Source organism: Haemaphysalis longicornis, unplaced genomic scaffold (assembly GCF_048455015.1).
Source record: "Haemaphysalis longicornis isolate Haplotype H1 unplaced genomic scaffold, Haemaphysalis longicornis Haplotype H1 scaffold_10, whole genome shotgun sequence".
NCBI classification, from domain to species: domain Eukaryota; kingdom Metazoa; phylum Arthropoda; class Arachnida; order Ixodida; family Ixodidae; genus Haemaphysalis; species Haemaphysalis longicornis.
Genome location: NW_027526204.1, coordinates 53,335,776 through 53,350,723, shown reverse-complemented (window position 1 = coordinate 53,350,723; position 14,948 = coordinate 53,335,776). Strand labels below are relative to the sequence as shown.

At 48.0% G+C, this 14,948-nt stretch overlaps 1 protein-coding gene across 1 annotated transcript in view; it reads right to left on the bottom strand.

Annotated features, from left to right (window-relative positions):
• Window positions 1-1,876: 1,876 nt before the first annotated feature.
• The window catches only part of LOC144159833 (protein Skeletor, isoforms B/C-like), a 45,025-nt gene continuing 31,953 nt past the window's right edge, over window positions 1,877-14,948 (bottom strand). Inside the window, exons 6-8 of the mRNA XM_077691503.1 lie at window positions 12,766-12,841; window positions 4,414-4,610; window positions 1,877-1,962 (exon numbers count right to left, since the gene is read on the bottom strand). Coding sequence (XP_077547629.1) covers window positions 1,877-1,962; window positions 4,414-4,610; window positions 12,766-12,841 — 359 coding nt within the window. The remainder of the gene's footprint in view (window positions 1,963-4,413; window positions 4,611-12,765; window positions 12,842-14,948) is intronic.

Here is a 14,948-nt window from a genome sequence, read left to right as displayed (position 1 = left end):
CTAAACAAGTGTGACAGCTTCAATGGAAGACTCACCCCTTCCAATACCTGCAGCATTCTTAGATGCCTTATAGATCACACCAAGAGCAGTGGAGAAACTAACGAGACGATGCGGACTATCATAAATCAATACCCAGGTTCTGAAAAAGATCTCATGTGTACCCTGAAGGATAAATATTTCCCGGCCACCGCCAAGGATCCTGCACCGCCATAAACTGGATCTCTGAACTCCACTCTTAATCAGCCAATAACAATGACTGAGGTGCGGGCGGCCCTGGCTAATATCCGGCGGACAACCTCACCGGGTATGGACAAAATAGCCAACAAGGCCTTGGCAAACCTAGACGACGCTTCCATCGGTGCTCTAACCTCCTACATGAATGAGTGCTGGACTGCCAGCATCCTCCCGACTGCATGGAAGGAGGCAGAGGTGAGATTTCTACCAAAATCGGGCAAGACGCCATGCGTCGACAACATCCGTCTGATCTCCCTCACCTCCTGCGTCGGGAAGGTTATGAAGCACGTTGTTCTAGACAGGCTGCAAAGATATTTAGAAAGAACTGTACAAATTCCACGTCTGATGTTCGGGTTTCCTCCGCACCTTTCAACACAAGACATCCTACTGCAACTTAAAACCGACATCTTTGAATCGGCCAGTAAGACCACGCCCAAGGCTATCCTCACGTTATACCTCAAGGGGGCCTTCGACAACGTGGCTTATGCCACCATCCTAACAAACCCAAGCTACCTCGGCTGCGGGGAAAAAATGTACGGATACGTCCGCGACTCTTACATGCCGCCAAGCTGTCATCAAGGTGGGCGACCTGCAATCCGAACCCTTGACATGCGGAAGTAATGTACGCCGCAAGGCGCTGTCCTGTCTCCAATACTTTTCAATATAGCCCTGATAAACCTGCCAGAAGAGTTGAACAAAATCCTGGACGTTAAGCACGGCAGTTACGCCGACTATATCACTATCTGGGTAAGCAAAGGGTCGGCAGGAACCATGCAGGACCACCTCCAACAGGGTGCAGACGTGGTGAATGCCTACGGCAAAGGGTGTGGTCTTACCTGAGCGCCTGAGAAATCGGAGCTTGTCATGTAGCAAAAACGCCGCCGAGATACAACCACGGACATCTATATCACGTTGGATGGGACGAAAATCCATCCCACCCCAACCATCAAAATACTCGGCATGATATTGTTACGTGGCGGCAGTACAGACGACATGAACAGTGAAACAGTCCAACGATATATTTACAACTTATTTACATGGCGCCAAAGCCTCAGCCCACGCAGGCAGCGCGCACCCACAGATCTTCGTCGTCTTAGGCTGGGATCACAAAACACGCTGCATTGTCCTCTTCGTCGTCTTTTCGTAACAATATATCAGGCAGATTGCAAAAACACCCAACTAATAAAAATACTGGACTCGTCCACCGCCCAAACTGTCAGGAAGCTTCGCTGCATTGCCAGCCAAAATCATGGCATGAAGGAACAGGACATGCTGCGTCTGCTCCAAGCCTTCATAATTTGGAGAATAACGTACGTCGCTCCCTACGCCACCCTCCTGGCAAGAGAACGCCGGAAGATTGACGCCAGCATACGCAAGGCCTAAAACAAGCCCTCGCACTTCCTACCAGCCCTTCTACCACTCGCCGGATGGCTCTGGGAGTACATAACACCCTAGACGAACTTATGGAAGCGAACCTGAATGCCAAAAAAGCGCAACTAAGTGCTACGCCCACAGGGCGCCAAGTACTCTCGAACGTGGGGTTCATGTCGCCAACGGAAACAGATACTGTGGTAGACATACCTTAGGATATAAGCTCCAAGCTAAACGTTCCCCCACTGCCAAGAAACATGAGCCCCAAGCATCACGAAGGCAGAAGAACGGCCAGGGCGCTGGCCACGAAAGGCAATACGGCGACTCGAGTACGAGAGTCTTCACCGACGCAGCGGACTACGTGCGTGCAAACACCAAAACAGCGGTCGTCGCCACTCCCACTGCTCTCATTACAAGTGTCACCCTTCGTAAGTCCGCCGTCCTCGAAGCAGAAGTGGCACTTGCACTAGCCATAACGCAGACCAAAGCCACGATCATCATTACGGACTCACAAGCGGCGTGTCGAACGTACACGGCTGGAAGGATTTCTACGGTAGCCGCACGAATTATAACCCAGAGCCCCCCCAGGAGAACATTCACGATTATCAGGACACCTGCTCACTCGTCTCTTTGCGGTAATCAAGCGGCGCGCGCTTACGCCCGATAACTTGCTCGCCGGGCACCGCAAGAGGATGATCAGAGGACCCGTTACTCACTCATCACATACAACGACGTCACTCAACACTACCTGCTCACACGACGCACCTTCCCGCCGCCGGCCGACCAGATAAAAAAAGAACAAGTCACCGTTCGACGGCTTCAAACTAACACATTTCCACACCGCCATCCACCCCCACATTTCCACACACCATCCACCCCCCGTTATACTACCCCCTGTGCAAATACTGCGGGAGCCAAGTTACGCTATGCCATATGGTTTGGGCCTGCCAGTCAAACCCAGACCTTGATCCAATCCCTAAAGCACGAGCAGTGGGAGAGTGCGCTTGCCAGCTCATACCTGAGTAAGCAGCTTTGGCTCACTGAAAGGGCGAAGACGGCAGGCCGCACCAACGGAGTTCTGGACTGAGGACCCCGACCACAATCCCGCTGGACCTCACTGTTAATAAAGTTTGCTCCTTCTCTTCCTCTACGATGTGCCGTTCTAGATAGAACTTATAAAGAGCGAATAGCTCAAGACACGTGCCGCACGCCAGGTGTGGACGCAGATCATTGATGAAAAGAATCACTAGCTTAAGCCACATAGACTAAAGGCGCATAGGCACAAGTGTTAGAGTTCGGAATGTACTTGGACGTAGTGACTGGAAGGGCTACGTAAGAGCAATATTAAACCCCACATCAAGCCTACTAATTGGGATCAGTACAGTTACCAGTTCGCATATACGGTCGACCACCAGTGTACAATGCAGCAAGTTTGTGTGAACAATAATAAGGGTTTTCGTAAATCAAAATTTGGTTGAGCGCTCAGCCGAAAGAAGCTGGTACTTACCCTAGAAAGCCACGGCCAATGCAAGCGCGACTGAAACTATGACAACGTGTAGGACGTTAAGAGTATCGCTTTTAAACATTTTCAGAATCGTGGCAGCCGCATAAATACGCGAACAAGTTTTGAGAGGATTCGGAGGCCTTCCATGAAACTAAGAGATGCTGAAAGTCATGAAAGTGCCCTCTTACAGAGAAGAAATTTGGTCACTTCACGGGCATGCATTCTCTGCACACACACGGCTTCTTTTTTAGAGCAGAACAGTATAATGGAGAAAAGACATTTAAATGGCGTTTTATGCGCAATTTTTTTACCAGAAAAGTGACGTATTTTTTGTTTTGTTTTTTGTGCGTGTATAACTAAAACCTGGACAATACAATTTTCAGCGATCCAACTTTTACTTAAAAACATATAATAGAATTATAACTCTCAACTATGACAGTGCAGTAAAAGATGCAAGGTAACATTTTTTTCACATCTTTACTTCAGTTCTCCCATGAAGTCAGGTAATTGAAAAATGAAATGCGAGCACGAAAATATGAACCAGACCAGCTAAAATAAAAAATACTCTTCGTAGAGGGGCATTACTTGCATGTTATTGCACATTTGGATAGTCATATTTCCAATATTTGGTTTTTTTAATTAGTTCACACGCCATTTTACTTGCATTGAAACGAATGCCCTATTTATGGGTAATGGTTCATAATTTCATGTTAGCGTTTCATTTCCCTATGCGTGTACATTTCTGGCACGCATTAAATGACAAAAAAAGTTATTTTAGCTTGCGGTGCTGTTACATCAGCTCCAACCAATGACGCTCTTTTTTAATTACCAGTATAGTTGTCTTTGGCGAAGAAAATCCGGTTATTCATAAGAATTTCTGGGATTGTTTTTCCGTCTCATAAATATATTTAGGATTTAGATGCTTATTTGTGGGTATACTACGTCATTTATACTAGTAGTTCTCGCCTGCATTTTTATTTGGTTCTCCACATTCCAACGGAGGCCCAAATTCTCCAAAATTGTGATGTTCAAGTTAGGTGAGTGCGTTTACATACATACAATGACAGAAATTTTGTGGCCTCATCTCATACCGCCCTCACTGGCCAACATCATTTCTCAGTATACAGCATTGATTTTCATGTAGGAAGAGATGTCTATGAGAGAATACTTCTTCCAAAGATACACAAAACACCTGCAGGTATCCGTTGTCATCGTGTCCTCATTTTTGGTACTTTTGTAGGTTGTAGGTTCTTCTCTACAGTTGCGTAATTAGCCGCTGGAATATAAAAATTACGGCCACTTGCCTCCACCTTTATGGACGTCAGACGTAGGGTTGTGAACTGGAACCTTATTGGACAGGTGAAATGGGATATCTATGTCAACGAAGCTTTGGTTAACTGCAAAGGAGTACACCGTGAACCATTCATAATCGCTCCAGTGCTGTCCATCAGGTAGCTTGAGAAGCACAGTCTTGGTAGAGTACATCGCTAAGTTGGTATCCCTAAAGGCAACAAGAGAGAAACCTATTAAGGGCAGAATATGCAAGCAGACAAGACTCAATGAATGTAAGACGGTGTTGAGGTTCCGGGCTATATTAACCTTCGCAATGATACTCTGTGAATGCAAAAAAGTTTGCTACATGTGGCAGCCCCGAACATGCATTAGGAGAGCTGTGTCAATTGGCATAAAATATTGAATTCACTTATGCAACAGTTACAACAGCATATAAACACTAGAAATGGGCGTCTCTAACCACCAACTATCACAGTCACAATTGATGGGAGCTACTAGCCAAACAATTCACGAAAAAACACCCCCGCAACCCTTTCTTCCTTTTTTGTCTATCTTTCTATCTTGTTTATTAACCCACAGCGTCCGCAGATATGTTCATTGACCAATTAAAATGTTCGTAGTCGAAATATTACCTCTATTAGTGAAAGGGCATCGTTTTTAATGTGCACAGTTGTGTAGCAGACAGCAATATTGGTGGTCGCAATAGAAAACTCTGCCAGCGCACCTTAATGGGAACAAATTTCCTCAAGCATACTTTACAAACACCACGCTTGAAAGCATAAAAAGAAAACTACAAAAAAGATTTGCCTTACTAGATCTACTTTTTTTCAGAAAATTTTGAAAAACGGAGCCTAAACATGAAATTGTTGGGAGTCCTGGGAATAAGCCTGAGGACACAGAAACATTTACCATTTGTTTTGAATACTAAAGTATGAATACGAAAGGTTGTGAATACAAAAGGTCGTGAATACAAAAGGTTGTAAATACAAAAGCATTATTGTCCAGCTGAATGCACGAGACGGTGTCAGGAAAGCACATATTGTCTGGTTTATCCACTGGCGACTGGCACTTGCCACAGTACCAGTACTCAAACGAACGCGCTTGCTAAGGTTATGAACAGATATCTACTCTCAACGAAAGCGCAATGCAAACTCAAATGCCAATACTAACAGCTGAATTAAAATTCGGAACCAATGACAAGTCAAAACTAAGCGAAATGTACACAAACTAGAAATACAGTTCTAAAGAAAGCTAAAGGAAAAGGTCCCACGTTCACCGTGATGAAGAAGAGTCCTCAGACCGTCGTGCGTTTTTGTGACGATGCGAGATGAGGTGCGACGAGGCAACGACGACGGCGTCGTGCGTGCCGGTACGTCGGCAAGGAAGACACACAGCTATCCTCGTAGAAAACAATCTGCTCGGTACACGCTCACGACCAGGTGCTAGGCTACAGCAGGCAACCTGAAACTGCCCGTAGACGACGGGCAGCATAGAGCAGGTCGTCCAGGGTCGGGGCACGGCAAATTTGCGCCACTTTTAATCGTAACAAGTACAACCTTGACCACAGGATGGCAAGGCGCCAGGTTGACCACTCACGAGCTCGGGCCCTAGCTTCAAGTCTACCACCTTGACGTTGCGCTCCTCAACCCTGCTTCTTCCACTCCTTCGGGCATTCCCTCGTTCGAGCCGGACATACCCCTGTTTTCTGTGGCCAGCTCCCGTAGGCTTGCAGTGAGAGACATGATCACCTCTTGTGGCCTGCGTGTTCTTAGTCGGCACAGCCACACTGAGGGAATTCCCCACAGCTCCATTATCGGCATGCGCACTCCGATTGCTTGCGTCCGTGGCGTTACCGTCCTCGTCTTTTTTCTGCCGCTATGGACGCCTCACGTCACAGCCGCTTTGTTTTCCCTCACGATGTCCAAAGACCTTACAGTCTTCCATCTGGAGACAACTTGCTTTGGAATTCGAATTGTCTCTTTTGCAAGGTTAATGCATCTCACACGCGCTGCCCCACAATCGTTCATGCCGCCATGTACTGGAACAGTCGGTGACCTAGATGAATTTAGCCGCTTGCTCTTAATATTCCTTCGTCTAAAGTGCACTGGCGGGGAGGACCACCTCACAATATTGACGAGTTTATGCTCAGCCTTTAAACATTCGTGAAGGGTCGTTTTAAAGCAAAGCTTTACCATTTCGTCCAGCAGTTTCGTGAATAATTTGAAAGGTGACCTTTTGACCGGAGACACACCCGTGCGGCACATCCCTCGAAGCGCATCGCGTGACTCGCCGGGCCTGCTGTTGGCGCCTGCGGCCGCCGACAGCGGTCGCCACTGCCGCTTCGGCCGAGGCAGCCAACCACCCTCGCAACCTCCCCTGCATGCGGCGCTGGGTGTCTTCGGGCAACGCGACTCGTCCCGCACCCGGCGAAGAGGAATGGTGCGTTCGCCATGAATGAACGCAGCGTTCACCCGGCCTCCTGTGAGCGTTGCACGGCACCGAACGGCTTTTAAACGTGGTCGACAATAAAGCTAAATCAACGGTTTCCAGACTACGCCAAGCTTTTGCTTTGCATATCCAAAGTTAGCGGAGCAAAGCCGCAGCCATTTTTTATTGAGGACGCTGATGATGAAAGCCGGCTTTTCGTTTGAACCTCCACCGTGAATTCCTCGCGCAATATAAAATCTCTGAAAATTTCGTTTTAACAGCAGGGCTGTTGTAGGTCCGGCACTTTCGTCCGTCGGCTGCAGGTAATGCGTCGCGCAGCAGAAGGACCAGGTTTCCAATGCTGGCGGCCGTCTGTGCCCGTGGCACTTGGACCGCTTCGCCGAGGCTTCACGAATGCCGATGGTTCACGATGGTTCCTCTCTCTTTCCCTGGTGTAGGAAAGGAGAAAGAGCCTGTGCAACCGTCGTTCAGCCACCGGTTTATTTTCGCGAACCGAAGCTTTTGCGCTGCGACGACACTGCGGTTGTCGGGCGAGCACCCGTTTACGTACGAGCCAACGCAAGAGAACCACAGCTACGCTGTTTCAGGAGATTTCGTGGTGGGTGGAACTGGGTGTCATTTTTTGCTTACAGTACACTTTGACTGTAATCCGGCTATATTATTAAGTAAACTTTGTATTCCGGACTCCGGACACTAGTTTTTGCTTCAATGCACCAAGGAATAAAAAAGACTTCGAGTAGTAGTACAAATGAGAGCTCCTGGGCATCAACGCGAGAAACCTCACGCTCGCTTCCCGCCCTCCACGTGAAGGTGGAAAGCCTGTCCACTTGAGCCGAGTTGCAAATATTTCTTCTGTGTAAACGAGGTCCGCTAGTCTCCTAATATGCATTTTAAATTGTCGGCGTAGCAAGCCGTTCGAACATTTTTCTTTGGTCTCAAAATTACGTCAAAGACATAAAAAAATTCCCGCGCCTTCCCGCCAGGGGAACACGAGTAAATCCAGAGCATTAGGGCCTCAGTACTGGTTGAAGGCAGTGTATCTTCCATCGCTTCTTCCGTGATGCTGGAGTAGCAGACACGAGTAAACGTGGGGGCGAGCGTCAACCAAGGAAGGAAGGAGCAACGCAGTGACTGAAGCACGAGAGACCGCTAGACGCTTTATATTTGCAGCGCGCGCAGTATAGGGAGAGCAGTACGGGGGGGAGAGCGCGCATGCGCAAGCAGCGCGCGCCCTTCCACGCCCCACCGCGCTGCTATCACGCACCTGTTACGCCGAGACCGCGACGGAGTGAACGGGCTGACTACGACGCATGCGCGCGCCAGCTGCTGTTGAGAGAGAGGAGGGAAGGAGGAGAGGCGCACCTGCTGCGGGCGCGGAGCTGTTGACACCGTCCGACGCAGGAAGAGGCGAGCCTAAGAAATGCTCTGCATTTAAAAGATAACCGATTCCTAATTTATGGATGCTTAACCAAGGAATGTAACTATGAAATAATGTTCAGCTCAATGGTTCTGCAAGCAGTAAGGCACAGCAGATCCTCGCCATAAACGCCTATGGAGGCCTCCACAAATCATTGGTACTTAAGCCCACTCATGTCAAAGAGCCGTCACAGGGTGGGTTGCCTTAAGACGTTAAGCCACGAGCATGCTGTTCACCGCGGCTTTGCCTGATTTCACGGGCCGTGTGCCCCCAGTCCAGGTAGAGGGGCGCACTGCTCTGACGACGACAGTGTTTGCAGGGGTGAACATGATGCCTCACTATCACACTTCCCTTTTAGAGCGGAGGGAGTTAAGATGAATGAGGCATGAATTGGGCAATACACTTTTCAACGTAAGAGGAACGACAAAAAGCCATCAATAAGGATGTATTCAGTGCATCTGTCACTGGAGCACAGATCACGCAATGTCAGTGCCATTAAACCTGCAAGAGTTCCTTTCAGTCCCAAATGCATACAGAAAAGGCTCATGTGGCCTAGCCTGGGTTTGTACTGGGATGATTCAATGGGTTGATTAGCTGCCTAAGTGATAATAGGACCCAGAACTCCAAGATGCTGACATCCCCATGCTCTCTGAAATATAGGTTTTGAAGTTGCAGGAGCGGGTCCTACCAAAAGCAGCCGAAACCAATGGTTTTCTTATTTATATGAAGGATTTGCGACATTGTTTCCAATGAGAGCCGATAGAAGTAACTGTAAGAGAGTAATTGTAAGAGTATGCAAGAATTCCACTTCAGACCGCAGTTCCGCTACTGCACACAAGAAAAGCAAAGATGGTGGATAGAGCACCCGAAACCTACGTTTTACGCGCCACGGCGTTAAAACACACCACAGACATCTTCAGAAATAATGGTCATCGAATATTGCGAATAGAAACACACATGTGAAGACGACCTGCAAAATAAATACGAGAGGGTTCCTTGACGGAAGAAGCAACAACGAAAAAAAGCACGAAACTGCTGACTTGATTTCTTACACAAATGAGCCGACAACCGGTGTCAACTTATGTGGGTAACTGTCCTAGTATTTTTTCGGAATGCTTGCATCAGCTTCGGCACGCGGGCCTGGCCCATGTACAGCCCGCGATGTTAAGGGTCGAAGCGCAAGCCACAGAGGCTTCGGTAAGGCGGATGAAATTGCCTTTTAAGGGTGTATTTGGCAGTAAACATTCAACGTGGATATGCCAGGAGTGCTGCAGGAGACGGGCTGCCGCGGTTGTGGGTCGATGATTCCACGAAGACTGTCTCTGCAGAACGGCATTTCATGGTGGTCTCCAATCCCGCGAAAATATATACGAACTTTCATGTGATCCAAAGTAATGCTGATGACAGCCTAGCCTTCCAGTGAGAGATGTCAGGGTTCAGGTAGTTTGATTGATTGATTGTAGGGTTTAACGCGCCGACGCAACGCAGGCGATGAGGCGCGCCGTAGTGGAGGGCTCCGGATTAATTTTGACCACCTGGGGATCTTTATCGTGCGCCGAAATCTCGTACACACGGGCGTTTTTGCTTTTCGCCTTTCGGGTAGTTTTTATGTGAGTATCTAAAGCTCGCTGTATATAGCGGTGGTACTGACGTGAAAAAAAAATTGAAGGCGCCCTCAGGGTACGCTGTGCCCACTGGTGCTCTGGTGTTTTGAATGCAGCCGACGGGGTGATAGGTTGAGACCTGTGCTCGTCTGTAAATGACCTTTGGCTAAATGTGACACATTCACTTCAGGCTATTGTTCTGGACACGAACCACGGTCTCATAGTGCAGCGATGGGTACAAGGTGACGTAAACCCAGGTGGGGGGAGGACGACTCAATCCTCTCAGTAAACCCGGGGTGACAGGTCGAGGCACGTTTTGCCTTAAGCAGTAATAAATTAACAATGCAGCCAGACATTTTATTTTTATACTGAAACGTGATTTTCTGCAATACAACCCGTTTTTTTCACTGCCCCGGGTAACCTAATTTAGGTGCAATAGAAGTACGGAAAACATAGAGGTTCGGCTGCCCCGCAGTCCTAAAGGCTAGAGCGAACAGCGCATTTAGGTGCCGCGAATTTAACCAAGGGTCAGGGGTCGGGGCCATGCACAACTATTTATGATGCAGGCGTGCACAGGTCATGGGTGCAGTACGCAAGAATGCGGCCCCCAACACGTTTATTTCATCTTTCCGTTCTAATAACAGATCCCACAGCCGTTTACAGACAAGCCACCCTGTGACACCTGCAGAAGCGAAGTAGCTCCTAAGTTTGTCAACCGCACGAAGAGAATAACTGCAGGGTAATTGAGATTAAAATAGAATTTTAAAATTTTACACGTTCCGGGAATGGATTTAGGCCGCAACGTGGAAGCGAGGAGGGCATGTATGCCTTTGTTTCTTTGGCTCCTGGTTTTGACTTTACTCAAACAGAATCTAGCAAGCCCGTTCCAGCCCTGTACAAAACGAAAGGTCAGAGTATAATTCACGAAGCTTGATTCACAATGTGTTTGACGTTTATTTCAACGTCCCTGGGTTCAAAGTTAAAGGAACCAAACGACGTTAACGGTGCACATCATTCGGTGCACATTCTGGGACGTTTATTGCAACGTCCCTAAGCTCAAAGTTAAAGAAACCAAACGACGTTATAACGGTGCACATTATTCGGTGCACATTATTGGAAGTTTTTGCAACGTCCCTAGGCTCAAAGTTAAAGGAACCGAACGACGTTGACGGTGCACATTATTCGGTACACATTATTGGATGTTTACGGCAACGTCCCTAGGCTCAAAGTTAAAGGAACCAAACGACGTTAACGGTGCACATTATTCGGTACGCATTATTGGACGTTTATTGCAACGTCCCTAGGCTCTAAGTTCAAGGAACCGAACGACGTTAATGGCGCACATTCTTCGGTGCACATTATTGGACGTTTATTTCAACGTTCCTAGGCTCAAAGTTAAAGGAACCGAACGACGTCAACGGTGCACATTGTTCTGTGCACATTATTGGACGTTTACTGCAACGCCCCTAGGCTCAAAGTTAAAGGAACCGAACGACGTTAACGGTGCACATTATTTGGTGCACATTATTTAAAGTTTATTGCAGCGCCCCTAGGCTCAAAGTTAAAGGAACCGAACGACGTTAACGGTGCACATTATTCGGTGCACATTATTTAAAGTTTATTGCAACGTCCCTAGGCTCAAGGTTGAAGGAACCGAACGACGTTAACGGTGCACATTATTCAGTGCACATTATTCAACGAGGTTTGGTTGAGGTTTCCCATTGATTGCGAAGCCTTTCTTACCTCCGTCCTAACACTATATTTACATTTTATAAAGAGTGATCGGGTGTGCTTGGTTAAGGTGCGCATGCGTCAATGCTATAACAGAACGTGTGTATTGACTGCAGCTGGTCCTTCTGCGCACGCAGAGACTTCTGCTAAACAGATATTTCCAGATAGCCAAACAACCTCGCAATGAAAGAAGTGTAGCGATGACCAACAGCTTCAACTTTCTGCCCCACGACCCATGATCACAGCCATATGCAGGACTTTTACGCACAAGACATCCGAAAATTAAGGAAACGGTGGTAAATTTTCAGTACGTCTGATCATAATCTAGTAATCACAAATCAACGCTCGCAGTAACGGAACGCACCGCGTTCTGCATTCTTTCCTCTGTTTCAACGCGGTGGCTACACAACCGGTCCCGGCCTATTCGATGAAGACGTCGAGGCCCCACGAAAGACGATGTAGGCTCTATTTACACAGTAGGCACTGTCGATGTCGACTAACGTATATAAAACAAAGAAACGACCAGCCATACCTTCGAAATGGTTCAGCATTAGGCCAACATCCCGCCACAGAGCGTTTGAAAAGTAACCCGCACCAAATGTATCACAAAAGTCGAAAACATGTCATGCAGCAAATGTCAATAACACTCTGGATCTCGAAAATGGAAATAGAATTTCGCGCCTCCTGGATTTGCAATTATTGCTTTTGGAAACTCAACTCATAGAGAGTGCCTGTGCGTCATTACTTTGCTTAAATTGTTCAAATAAAGCTCACTACCAAAGTACGTAGCATCAGGAATCGCTCCCTACCTGGTCACCCTCAGCCTGTAGTTGAAAGGTTCTTTTGCTTTTTAAGTTGGCTGGCTTTACAAGCACTAAACAATTTTTCCATGTACATAATTGGGAAGTAGTGTAAGTCATGGTATCAATGCTCTAATGACCTGTTAAAATTTCTGTAACAAAAATTTCATGCTCCTCAGGGAATTTGTAACAGAGATTCACAGCAAAGCATCGGTCTAATAACACACATCAGTTATTCAATTATTAGAATGCGTTAATAATCTTAACTGGTAGCTTAAATTCGTAAACTTGAAATGCCTCTACGGTTTGGTACATACTACCACTTTAAGAAGCAGCATCATCAGCTGAGCACCACGTACTTACTTTCCGTTTTCGTCAAGGAGCTTCGTCAATTTATCGGCAGAGGCGCTCTTTTTCGGTCCTACCGCAAAACGAGTGTCTGAAAAAAAAGGATTTTTTTACACCAAAAGTAGCCCTCAGTCTTTAAAACGCGCACCCTATTGTTATCAATTTCTACGAGTAAAAGAAGATTCAAGAGGCAAATAAGACTCTCCTAGGTGCTCCACATTTCATGCAGACCCCATATCTTCCCCGACTACCGCGCAACTTATGTACACGAATGTGGCGCCACAGGCGTGTCACCTAATGTGCAGCGAAATGCGCAAACAAAAATGTTTCTGCGTTTTCCACCCGTTCCAGCGGAATGGTATGCAATGATGGGCGCAAGAAACCGGCTCTCGGTAGCGAAATTGGCGCAGCTTGCAGTAGTGGTGCAAGGCTGGATAAACGTTGGAGCTGGGCGTCAACCTAGCATCTTCCGGTTTTACCAAGTTTTACCAGGTTTTTCTTGGATTCGGCGCAATACTCGGTGTTGGGTCGCAGCCGCCTCGGGAGTTACATACCCCTTCAGGCAACCCGTATTTGGCGGGAGTTTAAACGATGTGCTTGGCTCAAACTCACGAGGCTGTGTGTATGATGGCTCGGTCATTTGATTCTTAGTCTTTGACGTGGGAACCAGTGTCAACAAACTACACCAGGGGAAAATACAGGCAAGGACGGCACTGCCGTCGGACACAGACGGCGGTGCCGTGCGTGTCTGTATTCTCCCCTTGTGTAGTGTCGTAACTCTGGTTCCCATTTCAAAGACTATGATCGTTCGTTATTTCCAAACGGAGGTTTGCGGAGAGCGGTATAGGGAAAAGAGTAGGCGCGCGTGCCATACGAGAGTGATCCGAGTAGCCGTTGGCCGCATCCAAGTTCACCGCACCCTTGCGCACAGAGCGGTGACTGCGCCGAGCAGAGTCTGCGTTCATGGCGCCACGTCGGCGCAGTAACGTCATAGCTAGGCAAGGCTTGGCTCCGCCTATGCAGCTACGCGAAGGTCATTGCGGGCGCCACTCGCCTAAGAGCTTTACATCCCCCAGTTTTCCTTCGGGGAAGTCGCGTCACTCGGCTCCGTTTTGGAATTGCTTTTCGCCCCCGCAGACCGGTCATTTTGTCGGTGTCTTTCACATCAGCAGATTCCGCGCACATAAGAAGTTGCCTGGTAATACGTGCATGTTTGGGGAGTGGAGGAAGGGGGACGGGGGGTGGCTTCACGTGAAGCAATAGCTTTCATGCCATCAGTGATGACACGTCCGTTGTGGTAGCTGGTGACTTACATGTGGACGTCAAAATGCCGAATGCTGCCAGTCTGGTGTCGCCACTGGTCGAGCAGAGTGGGTCGGGTAACACAGGCAGTAAGTGGCCATGTTTGGTCGCTAAGAAAATTAGTAGTGGCTTAACTCTGCTATGCCAGGATAAACGTAGCGTGCGCTAAGGTTCAGCAATCCAGTTCAATCCAGTCCAGTCGAGTCCAGTCCAATTCAGTCCAGTCCAGTCCTGTCCAGTCACTGCTCCTCGCGAATGCTCAGCACGGCTCTTCACGAGCCACGCGAAACGGCTATCAAGCGGCTCCGACGCAGCGTCAGATTGGCTGCTGCGCAATTGAGGCGAACACCCAGGCACGCGCTGGCGCCAGTGCGTGTGCCGCGGCTATGACGCAACACAATCCAACACAATCCACTTTATTCCAATCCAATCCAAACCCAATCCAAGCTAAGCCAAGCCAAGCCAAGCCCATCCAATCCAATTGAATCCAATTCAATGCCCCTCGCGCTTGTGCAGAACGGCCCTTCACTGCACACGCGAAACTGCTCAACCTCGGCCAGTGTAGCTTACGCTACAATAGAGTTCGAGTATTTCCAGCTTTCATTCAGCTAAATGGCTAGAAAGTATGCTGAATCGCGAATTGCGAACAAACGTGATTTGTTTCGTGCACTCCTTCGACTGCGTCCAGCTTCGCAGGTCCTCCATCTTCACGGAATAATGGGAAATTATTTTATTGGTATTTTGTTTTTGCGGACGCCACTGCACCAAGCTAAAGCTTACACAGCTTCGCCGTTATGAGAGCTGAAACAATTTTGGGTAAAGTACCATGACGGCTTCTTGCGTTCCCTTTTACAGTGAAGAGGAGAACGAGAATTGTGTTGGTAGAGGAGGGACTG